This window comes from Lasiodiplodia theobromae, assembly GCF_012971845.1.
Source record: "Lasiodiplodia theobromae strain AM2As chromosome Unknown scaffold_43, whole genome shotgun sequence".
NCBI classification, from domain to species: Eukaryota; Fungi; Ascomycota; class Dothideomycetes; order Botryosphaeriales; family Botryosphaeriaceae; genus Lasiodiplodia; species Lasiodiplodia theobromae.
In genome coordinates this window covers 75,642-87,451 of record NW_023336523.1, presented here as the reverse complement: position 1 = coordinate 87,451, position 11,810 = coordinate 75,642, and the positions used below count along the sequence as shown (strand labels likewise).

The window sequence follows — 11,810 nt, the reverse complement described above, 5'->3', positions numbered from 1 at the left end:
GAGCACTACTCTTGTATGTGGCAGAACATCGGCCATCTGTGTGAAACACTGACTTGAGCGGACCAGTGATAGGATGACTTTTCATGACCCACATGGGTGAAGGAAACCAATCCGACCCTGCTCTGTGGAAGATAACCGTGGGAGAGTGTGCTTCGGGCAAGGCGCCTACGCCGTGGCTTTGCTTCGCTCGGCTGGTGGTTACGGTGGGGATCAATCTCGACACACTGAGGACGTGACCAACCCCTCACCCAAATCAAATTGCAAATCGCACATAAAGAGGACGTTCGCTGTCTCAAGCTGCTGAATCCTCGTGGTCATCACTTATCTACGCTTTTATCGGGCTTTAGGTGCAACCATGGGCGACACAAACTCTGTCAAAGCGCAGCTTTGGGGCAGAATGAAGGAGTTCACTCCATTGGTGGCTTTTGGAACTTTGTTGGTCTCTCTTATCATCGTCCTTTGATGCTCTTCTGACTTATGTGGGTAGCTATACGAGTATCGCCATGTTCAACTACGGATACGATGTGAGTTCAGCCCAACGTTGATATACTCAACCCCAGCTTACCAAGATCAGGTTGGTGTTTTCAGTGGTCTTCAAGCCATGGAACGTATGTTTTCTTCACCCGATCGTACCTACCAATCTCACCGACAAGACAGCATTCGAGAAGAGGTTCGGTACCTGCACTCCACAGGGGAAATGTGCACTGCCGTCCTACTTGTCCTCCATCATGAACTCAACACCATTCCTCGGAAAGCTCATCGTAAGTATGATTTGCATGCTGCGAATATTGTTTGACGGACATGGGCTTGAGAGGCTGACACGAGGAAGGGATGCTGGTTGGGCGTGCCAATCGCAGAGAGGCTAGGCAGGAAGAAGGCCATGCTAATCATTGCACTCGTGTCTCTTGTGTAAGTACTACAACCTCTCAGTATCGCAGTTACATGACTGACAGAAAGATAGCGCAGTGTCTCTGCAGATTTCAGCCACAACTGCCGCCCAGTTTACTGTTGGCCGCATCCTGGCATTTGGCATGACGGGTATCTGTGTCATCTCGATCCCAGCATACATGGCTGAGATTGCGCCGCCTAGCCTTCGTGGCCTAATCTCCTCGCAATTGCAGATTCAAATCGTCTTCTCGCAACTAGTTGCGAGTGGCATCAACTACGGCACAGCAAACATACCAAACAACAATAGCTGGCGCATTCCAGTCCGTAGGTTACACTGTTCCCATTGCAAAATGGATCATGCTGATATTTAGTAGTAATCCAATTCGTCATGCCTGTCTTTCTGCTTACCTTGCTCCCTATCTTAGTAGAATCACCACGTTGGTCAGTCCCCCCAATGAAGTCAAAGCAGCAAGATTCTGACAGTAACAGGCTCATTTCTCGAGGGCGACAGGAGGACGCTATGCAAGCACTCCAGAAGCTACGAAAGAAGGATACATCAGTCGAGTCCCTTCAACTCGAGATAGACATGCTCTCCAGCTTCAAGGAGAACGAAGAGAAAGGATCTTGGCGAGAGGTCTTCCAGGGCACAAACAGGGTAAGTTCAGACCCTCGAGTCCCCAAACACCTCTCCGAGCCCCCACCGTACTAACACGTCCATCCCAGCGCCGCACCTTCATCGTCACCATCGCCATGATCGGCCAACAAATAACCGGCCAGTCCTTCGCCTCCCAATACAGCACCATCTTCTACACCCAACAAGGCTTCACCAACGCCTTCGCCCTCTCCCTCATCTCCACCGCCGTCTCCTTCGCCGGCGTCCTCATCAGCGGCTTCTTCGTCGACGGCCTCGGACGACGACCCCTTCTGATCGGCGGTGGCCTCTCGCAAGCCTTCTGGCTCTTCCTGCTCGGCGGCATGGGCACAATCGCCGATCCCACCCAGGCGCAGAAGCACACGCTCGTCGCGTCGCTGATGCTCTTTGGCGTGTCGTACGGGCTGTCGTGGGCGTCGCTGTCATACGTAATCCTTGCCGAGGCTGCCTCCCGCCGCGTCGTCGAGAAGACCAACATGCTGGCCATCTCGCTGTCCGTCGTGACGGCATTTGTCGTATCGTTCACCGTCCCGTATCTGGTCAATGACGGTTATGCGGGGTTGGGTGCGAGGGTCGGATTTGTGTATGGAGCTTTGGCACTGCTGATGGCGGCGTTGGCGTGGCTGTTTGTGCCGGAGATGAAGGGGCTGGAGCTTGAGCAGTTGGATCGGCTGTTTGAGGCACGCACGCCGACCAGGTCTTTTGGGAAGGTGGAGTTGGAGCGGCTGGGCGGTGAGCAGGACAAAGTTGGAGCGGAGCAGCTGTAGTGATGCTATCTCGTCCTCTCATTTCTTTTCTTTTCTGTTCTGTTTTCAGCTGGTTCAGAAATATCTTTGGGACGAAGACTTCCTAGAATGACATGCAAGAGCCTCTATGGCGGTTGTTTGTTGGGTGTAAGGAAATATGATTCTCTCAACGATGACCCACAGTTATACCCTTTAACCAATTGAGAGAAAAGTCACACTTGTTTGCCACTGGTTTGTTTACCATTTCTACAGCACTTTTATCTATGCATAATCCACAGAAAATTCCGTTAATAATGATCCCGCAGTTGTAAAAGAGATAAGTGTAGAATGCAAGAACATGCTCAATTCGGAGCTCAGCGATCTCGGTGTTATTGTTCAGGCGCTACGTGCTGGAGATAAAGGCTCCTTTTCCCAGTGCACCATGTAGTGTGCTGCAGAATTCATAGCTATTTAGACATATTGGGCATGGTGAATAGTTTTTGGAAAGATTCGAGTAGGGCTTCAACTCAATCAAAGTTTAATATCTCCAGTCCCAGATGTTTTTGTTCCACTGGCCGTTCAGCTATGCGGCCTGCACTTTGGTACCCAGAACGTGCATCACTAGTCTGATCTGGAACATGTATTAAGCAAGTGCATTTAATTTTGAGAAAAAATAAGTCTCGGTGGAATACGATTGCCAATTCAAATCTCCAGAACTTCTGACAATGCACATTCAGCGCTTCTCATTGACAGGACTAGAACTTCACTATGCGTCGGACACCCTCCTCTTTATCGGCTTCACATTCAACGCTTCAACTGTCTAGCACTCCCAGACTCCTCTAATTTTCAATTGTCGCGCAGTGCCGCAGCGACATAGCATGCACCTCTTCGTCGTCTGCATCATTGGTCCTGAGAGCAGTCATACACATGCGTGCAGATGATGCTGGCAGTAATCTCTCCACACATCCTCGACCGTAAATTTTGCGCCGCCAGCCGCATGCAAAGCCCGGAGATATCCTGCCACAAGCCTTCGTTCATGCACACGACGGTCCTCAATCGTCAACGCCTTCACGAGAAAATACGCCACATCGTGCGTGATGGACCCATCATTAGGGCATTGGAAGCCAAAAAAACTCCGGCTCACCCGCACGCGTGACAAATTTATTCCCGATATACGGATCTCCGTGCATCATGCAGCGCAAGCGGTGTCCGCGGCGCGCCAAAGCGTCTCGAACGCCTTCACCGCGCTCGCAGTCCACGACCTGCCACATCGAGAACTGCTCGGGCAGCCACATGAAGTGGACCGGGCGTGCGCGCCCCACGTGCGACTGGGACATCTTCCAGCTCCAGATAAAAATGATTTTTGGAAGAAATCGCGTTTACCGTTACATCGTCCATGACAAGAATAGCCAGTGGATAATCATGTTACAGGAAGAAGAATTAGTCAGATTGAGAATATAGATTTCAGGACCCTTTATGAAACGCGGCTGGAAATTGTCTTGTAACTGTCGCGGCGGAAGACGGCGATTCGCCTAACCGGCACACCGCTTATTGGACTCGATTCATGACTGAGTAACTAAGCCGTTTACTGCATGGCTTTCCGCACGGAAGCAATAAGTAGTGTTTCTTACATGAGTCGGCGCTGACCCACAAGCGGGAAATGATCCGGCACGACTGAGCCGACGGGGGAAGTGCACACAATACCATTCGTCGGACTTGCAAAACTTGGATACTGCACTGCAGACAACTGTGACACTATTTAATCGGAATCTCCGATCGTTACTCATAGCCCGAGGAGAAATGCACTAACCGTCTTCAAAATGAGGAATCTCGGCCAGTCTCCGCTCTGTAGGGCTCAATGATAGGTTACACGATTATCTAAGAGGTCTCAAGTATTTCAAGGAAACTAAGATTGGAGCTTAGGATACGTATAGTTAAGAGATTATTTTTGAAGACAGTCAAGAGCAGACGATCTTATGATATAATATCACAACAAATGGCTTGGACGAGCCGCATCGGTCCCAGATGGAGGAATCTGCGTCCCTCACTCGCAGACTGCCAGTGTTGGTAGTTGTGACAGGCATTGCGTTAGGGGTATATTGAATGCTCTGTTGTTGGTGGCTTAATAAAGCGGTCTCCTTATTCTAGATCGTCTTCGCGGGTACCCTCCAGTAGCTAATACGACTACTAGAGAAGCTATTAAGTTCTTAAGAGCTATCTGTTCCTAATTGCAAGGCCTTCTATGCCTTTAGCTTGTCGAGAGGTCAGAGAATTGAGCAAATAAGGCCAGATGGTATGGTAGTAAGGCATTCAAACAGATATGCGATTTCTCGGCTGATCCGATCAATGCTTGTGAATCAAACGTTGGGAGGGTAAACGATCGGGCGGTACGCTGGCATGCGCCGGGCCGGGCCGAAAACCGGGGGGTTATTTCAGGAAGTACTGTGTAAGAAATAGATAGGCAGCGGAACGTGCCAATTAGGCTTTAAGCTTGTGTGCACGGGACCCGGCTTTAGAACACGTTCGAGCCCTTCCGGGCCAGATAATCAAGACATCTCCGTAGTGTTCCGGCGTACCCGGGCCAAAAATTTAGGGGGTAATTACCAAACCCAACCATCGTCGGCCAAACCCAACTATGACCGGCCAAACCCAACTTTCCACCAAAATCCACCATCTTTCAGCTGTACTAAAAACTTCAATGTTATTAAAATCTAAGTTTTTTTCCTCGTTCCTGCAGCAATAGCTAAACCTATAGATATCTATTATAATGAAAAATTGATATTTTATAAGAGAATGCAGACCCATACGGACTAAGAGTTAGGTCTAGCCAGCGATAGTTGAGTTTGGTAACTACCTATTCCAAAAATCAAGTCAAACGCTTTCGCACATGGCAAAGAGACAAAGCGAGTGACAACTGAAAGTACTGACTGCTTTATTTTCTGTTCGTCGAGAGGAATCTTTTCCGCAGAAATTTGAATGCATTCCAAGTTTGACATCCACTTCCAGTAGGAACGATAGTTGTGGTAGCCCAAGGGTGTCAACGAGCCCGATCTCCTACGGGGAACGACTTTGGTGTTCAAGTGTGCAAGATTTCGGCGTGTTTGAGAAGAGAATCTGTCATCAGGTCATTCTAGAGCGGCGGCCTGACCCTGCATTAGGGTAAAAGCCATTGCGAGCTCTGAAAGATACAACTTAAGGCAGTATTACAAGATCAACTCGTGGCCGCATTCGAGTCATTAGAGCTTGAAATTGATCCGTGCATACGGACAGTAACTAAGCGAACGAATAGAACCCCACATCGCCGAGTGTTTACGAACTCAGAAAACTTTAAGCTATACAAGATGCAAGTCATGAATGTTTCAAGCGAGGCTTTGGCGGCTCGGCCAAACGGTTTCCGGGATCCATGGTCCCGCGCCCCGGGCATTCTGCTATTTCGATTGGTAGGGACTAAATCGGCGGGTTAACCTTCAGTCATGGCACAACCAGAACCAAGAAGTCTTCGGCATCCCTTTCCGTTAGGGTGTAACGATGATCACGCATTCAATCTTGGCATTGATCTGGAAGATCTCAGGCAAAATGCCCCTGCATGAGGTGCCCTGCATTTCGAATTTATACTTAAGTCCCAGCTGTGGCCGTTTTGAAAGAGCAACTGTCTACATTCATTCTTTGAAACATGCGTCACTCGTTCATAATTCCTAGCCTTCTCGGCTCAGCGCTTGCTTTGACGGCACCGCCGGAAGGAGCCATCACTGTAGGCGGCTCTGATGGCCAATTCCAGACCATCCAGGAGGCTGTCGACTCCCTGGCCAACTCGACCTCCCCGCAAGACATCTTCGTCTGGTCCGGCGTCTACGAGGAACAGGTCTTCGTGTCCAAGCACGCTGGGCCGATCAATATCTATGGCTACTCGGAGAACGACAGCTCCTACGAGGCCAACACCGTGACCATCACCTCGGGCCTCAGCCAAGCCTTCAACCTGAGCAACGACCTGACGGCAACGCTGCGTGCGCACTCGCCTAACTTCAACGTCTACAACCTCAACATTGCCAACACGTACGGCGAGGGCAGCCAGGCCGTGGCAGTCTCCGCACAGGCCACAAACCAGGGCTACTACGGCTGCAAGCTCACCGGCTACCAAGACACACTGCTGGCGCACGTCGGCAAACACTATTTCGCCAACACTTACATCGAGGGTAAGTCTACCCATCCATCCATCCATCCATCCATAGCATCTGAAACTTTTCCCACCTTCCGAATGTGAACCCCCGCTGACACAGAACATCTAGGCGCCACCGACTTCATCTTCGGCATGCGCTCCGGCGCCTGGTTCGAGAACTGCGCGCTGCGCGTCCCCGAACCCATCGGCGGCACGGGCTGGGTTACGGCAAGCGGGCGGCAGCTGGCCGACGACGGGTGGTACGTGATCAACGGGGGCAGCGTGGCGGGCGTTGAGGGTGCCAACGTGACCGCCGGCGTGTACTATCTGGGGCGGCCGTGGCGCAGCTTCGCGCGCGTCGTCTTCCAGGGCGTCTACCTCAGTGAGGTCATCAACCCGGCCGGCTGGGCCATCTGGTCGAAGAGCCAGAACAACACCGAGAACGTCACGTTTGCCGAGTATGGGAATACGGGACCTGGCGCGTGGAATGATGCAACCAGGGCGGAGTTTTCGGAGCAGCTGAGTGCGCCGGTGAAGATTGAGGAGGTTTTGGGGGCAAACTACACGCTTTGGGTGGATCCGAAGTTCTTGTAAATGAGACGGGAGGGCTGGTGAGATAATTTTCACTGAAGATACATGCGGATATCTTGGTCTTGGACAAGATCTGGCACCACGATTGCTATAGAGAGATAGGATATTTTCTCTATACCTCATAGAATCTCTTATCACTGTTAATATATCATATGAAGCACGCCCTACATCAAAGCCAACAGACTTTATTAAAGCACCCGGCCAGGTGTTGTACCGGTCATCGATTGCGGGAAAAATATTGTAGGAATCATCATCTGCATCACGAATGAGCTTCTGAATGTAGTACTTAGGCATGGGTCAGACCTTTTCGTATGTGTACTGAGCGCACTAAGTAATCCTAGAATTTAAAATTGCTGCCGAACTGATGGCCTTTGTGACGCTTGTCGGAGTCGGTGAAGTCATCATTTCTGTTGCTCTTCCATAACTCCAACGCTTACAGCCTTGATGGCGTTGGAAATATTGTCTGTAGTGTATAGAAAGTGCGTGTTTTATAATTAGTTGGCTAACTTCTGCGAGAATAGAAGGTCTATGGAAGCCCAAGTCTCTCTTTTGCACATTAGCGGGAAGCACTTGGCTTGAATTTAGATGCCATTGGTCCAGTTGAGTATCAATACATTTCCCACGCTTAAGAATCAAGATTGGACAGGAAGTAGCTTGACCTAAACGCATACGGTCACCGTTTGCCCCAGTTGCCGACAGCACAAATAAAGATAGCAGCGCCATAGGCCTAGAGAACAGCAAATCGAATTTCTGGGGCTATCGGAGCCACTAGAGATCCATTTCTGAGAACCCCCCTTGCTTCTCACGTCGCCAGCTCTGCCAGTAACTACTATCTAGTAGAGAAATTTGCTCATGGGGGAACGGCCGAAGCAGAAAAGGCGCTTTCGAAATTTCACGCGCGAACTCCAAGGTGTCACCCCAGTAGTATGTTTGCTTTGTCTTCTTCTCCTACCGAAAAGGCCATGCCGGGCGTGGAAATTTGGGCGTTAAATTCGACACTTTATGGAACCTTGACATTGTCAAGATGCACATTCTTCGGTATTTAAATATTAAAATGTGCCCTGGAAAGGCTGATTCTATGGGTGACTGACAGCTTCAGCAACCAATTCTCTCCATGACGCCGCTACTACCCGGCATCTATGCTATTACACAATATGAATATCTCAATTACATCACAGTCGACTTTCAATATTTTAACGATAGTTTCCACCTGAAGGTCGACCCTGGAATGTCTACTCAGGTCCAAACTCCTGCAAAGTCCCCTTGTAACCCCGCAGGGCGTCCTGCTCAGTTTGCCGGCTGCTCATTTGCATTGTATCACACACTGCATGGCCTTTACCGATCGGAAGACAGTGAAGCCGATATGGACAAGATATGGCAGGCGAACCGGATATTAAATTTACCCAGAGGGGAAAAAGATTGAAATGGCTATTTCTCACTATCCGACTTCTGAAGCTGATCGAAGAACACTGATAGACACAGCTGTGCATTTACCCGATTAGCCGGTCAAGCTCGGACTATTGTAGAGTCACATCGGATTTAGAGGGAATGTAGAGCTGAAATACTCCGATATGCACCTCGTTGGGCCCAGAACGTCATCACAATGGCCTCGCCACCAACCTCAAGCGCCAAAGATCAAGATCTTCAGGAACCGTTTTCTCGGCGCGGCACGGGCATGACCCCATGAGAACTGCCGCTCTCGTTGACAACCGTCTATTAGCTTGAGGCGGCGTATAAAAATCCCCTTCCATCTTCCCTCAGTCAGGTAGTCCTTGGCTGTGACTGGTGATGTCTGCCTTCGCTGCTGATCTCAGCGCTGACACTGTTACTGTCACGGTTAGAGACGGCGTAAACATCGTCACGCGCACCGGATTTAAGTCAAGAAGCCAATGATGAAGGCCGAGCCGGATCTCTGAGATGCATTTCCCCACAAAAGCATAGGCTGAGGCCTTCCGCGCTGGCACCAGAGTGGCTCCTGCAGGGGCCTTCCCGTCCCGTCTCAGCCATAGTCTGACGCTAGTAGACGCAGGAAAAATAATCGTGCAACAGCCCAACCTTGGCTGGAAACTCGTCAAGGAAATACGTCTTTTTCTCATGTCATGCAGGGCCTTGTTCACGATCTTTACAGAAGCGCATGAAGGAACTAATGGCAATAAAAACATTTTCAAGCCGAGTTCAGGCACACAGGTAAGACTTTTCTCTATAAATCATGCTTTCAGGGCGTCATTACGATGGAACGTGGCTGACGCCACAGGGCCAAGCTTTTTCTAAAATCTGTCAGCAGCCTTCGATCTGCATCCAGAACCCTTCTCCCCTGACTAACACGGAAGTTTCTTTGCAACTGCCGACGCATCTCGGCAGTCAGCCAAGGAGAACACAAGCCGCTGGAAAACCGCCTGCTTGACTCACAGCGAAGTATAAATCTTCATTCGCCACCTAGGGGTACTGAACACACCTATCCTCTCCGTCTGATGAAACCAAGCAATCTATTCGAAGGCGGTGCATGTGAAGCGGAGTTCCTTCGTGATTCGAATGGCGTCTTGAGGAAGACTGGTTGCGATGGGGCACTCGTACTCGGATACGCGCTGATCATCAGCCGAAGGCTCGGAAAATTGAGCGATTGCTCCAACCAACAACATCACCGCTGGATGTGCCTCCGAGGCGAGCGGGATAACCAGCCACAGAGATAGGATTGCAGATTTACTATACCCCTTTTGGATAAAGAAACAGGACACGCATCGACGCGATGTCTCCATTTTGAACTAGCACAAGCTCTTAGCGCCGCGTCGTACCTTTCACTAAGGCCGGAGCTAGCTTGAATAGGAAAGATAATCTTCTTAGCGGACGGAACTCCCGTCTCCAGTGCAGCTACTTGCGTTCGCATGAGGCTCCAGTCCTGCAAAAGAGTACTTCTCCAACGGCCCAAGTTTCCACTAACGTATCAAGGGTCCAATCGGACATTTCGGGCAGCTAGCGGAAAAGTCTATGCATCCTTTCGGCAGACGCGTGCTGGCAGCCAAGTTCCTTTGGGCTAGTCATCTGTCAACTGAGATTCGGTTGAGGATATGCCGATACCAGGTGCCTTCAGCCCCTGCATGGCTCTAGAGGTACTCTACATCAAATATTTATATGCGATGGGGCTGTTTCTGCTCAAATATCCTTAACCTTGTTTCGCGCCAGGGCGCTCTGAACAGCTCGAATATGACCCTCACCCTCGAAGGTCCAGGTCTCACTCTGGCCCTTGTATCAATCATTCTCCTCGTTCTATCATGGGTAACCGTTGTTGGGCGTTTGATTGTGCGACGAACAATCAATGCAGTTGGAACAGATGACTGGTTTATGGTTGCCGGGCTGGTAAGCCTACCCACCATCCGCCATACCTACTTCATAGCCTATGTACTGACGGAAAGCGTAGATACTGTACACCCTCGCATGTCAGGCAACCACATCCGCTGCATACAATGGTGTTGGGGCACGCGCTGAACGACTAAATGAGTTCTATGACAGACAAGGACGCAAGGTAGGTCGACATTCCGTGTTTCCCTCAACACTAATCTCACTGATTTGCTCTACAGTGGTTTATGTTCTTCCAGCTGTTCTATGTCGCCAGCACCGTGCCCATAAAATGTTCTATTTGCGTTGCCTTACTCCGCATTACGACCGCCAAGAGATATATCTGGTCTCTCTACGCTATAATGTTCCTCAGCTGTATCGCTGCCCTTACCACCGACATTGCCGTGCTAGCTTGGTGCAAGCCTATCTCGGCCACTTGGGATAAGCGAACAGGTAGCTGTGCCGATGCCAGCATCATCACAAACGTCTCCTACTTCATCTCCACCATCTCGATTATAACCGACTTCTCCTGCGCCATTCTTCCAGTCTTCATTCTGTCGAGTGTCCAACTCCACCTCCGCATAAAAGCTTCGGTTGCCATCATCCTCGCACTCGGCGTCGTGTAAGTCCACTCATTCTCCTCTTTTCAGCATAAACAGAAACCGAAAAAGGTCAATCCGCATCAGCGAGAAATGCTAACGGGAATCGTCCAAAACAGCGCCAGCACAGCCACGCTCGTACGCCTCCGCTACCTTTTCAGCTACAACAACCCGACAGACTACCTCTACAACATCGCCAACATCGCCATCTGGTCCATCGTCGAGTCCGGCATAGGCTTGATCGCCGGCTCACTGCCTGCGCTGCGCCCGCTGCTCAGATACGTGCCTTTCCTCGGCGGCGATAGCGGCGCCGGCTCCAGCGACCGCACCAGGTCCAGGGCGTTGTCGGGCGCCCTGACCTTCCGCCGCAGCCGAAACAAGCTCGACACGCCGCACACCGGCGCCGAAGCCGGAGGATCGACGACGTGTGAGGCGGGGAAGCGCAGCTGGCTGGAGTTGAGTGATGCTGAGAGCCAGAAGTATATACTCAAGGAGAGCCATGTGGCTGTGACGAATGTGGCGGTGGCGGATATCGAGGCCAGTGACAAACGTGCTTCGAGGCAGGATACTACTGGGCATTTTGATAGATCAAGGTTTGATGAGTGAATGTAGATGTAGAATAGACATGTATTACAATGTAGATTTATTCCACGTCACCAAAAGGTATTCGTTCATACAAAATTCAGCAAATGCAAGCGTATACTCTGGTGTAACTCTATCCATCTGACGTGACGCGGCACCCCAACCCTCCTTGAGGAGCCGGGATGGTTGCAGGGCTGCTCATTGGACAGCCACCAACTCATACGATATGTGAGCTTTTCGCGATCAGCGGCTGGTGGGCGGCTTGCGGAGCGTCGAGATCCGAT

At 50.6% G+C, this 11,810-nt stretch overlaps 3 protein-coding genes across 3 annotated transcripts; all 3 read left to right on the top strand.

The window, feature by feature from the left end:
* Window positions 1-355: 355 nt before the first annotated feature.
* On the top strand, window positions 356-2,307 carry LTHEOB_10952 (Sugar transporter; the record flags this gene model as incomplete). Its single annotated transcript, XM_035507654.1, has 9 exons — window positions 356-435; window positions 488-524; window positions 575-608; window positions 658-761; window positions 830-909; window positions 962-1,212; window positions 1,263-1,329; window positions 1,378-1,543; window positions 1,612-2,307. The coding sequence occupies 9 exons, from the start codon at window positions 356-358 to the stop codon at window positions 2,305-2,307; spliced, it is 1,515 nt and encodes a 504-aa protein (XP_035366883.1).
* A 3,631-nt stretch (window positions 2,308-5,938) lies between these two features.
* Window positions 5,939-7,015, top strand: LTHEOB_10951 (Carbohydrate esterase; the record flags this gene model as incomplete). Its single annotated transcript, XM_035507653.1, has 2 exons — window positions 5,939-6,458; window positions 6,552-7,015. The coding sequence occupies 2 exons, from the start codon at window positions 5,939-5,941 to the stop codon at window positions 7,013-7,015; spliced, it is 984 nt and encodes a 327-aa protein (XP_035366882.1).
* A 3,198-nt stretch (window positions 7,016-10,213) lies between these two features.
* Window positions 10,214-11,550, top strand: LTHEOB_10950 (Cation-transporting ATPAse 4; the record flags this gene model as incomplete). Its single annotated transcript, XM_035507652.1, has 4 exons — window positions 10,214-10,366; window positions 10,428-10,532; window positions 10,588-10,967; window positions 11,064-11,550. The coding sequence occupies 4 exons, from the start codon at window positions 10,214-10,216 to the stop codon at window positions 11,548-11,550; spliced, it is 1,125 nt and encodes a 374-aa protein (XP_035366881.1).
* Between the last annotated feature and the right edge of the window lie 260 nt (window positions 11,551-11,810).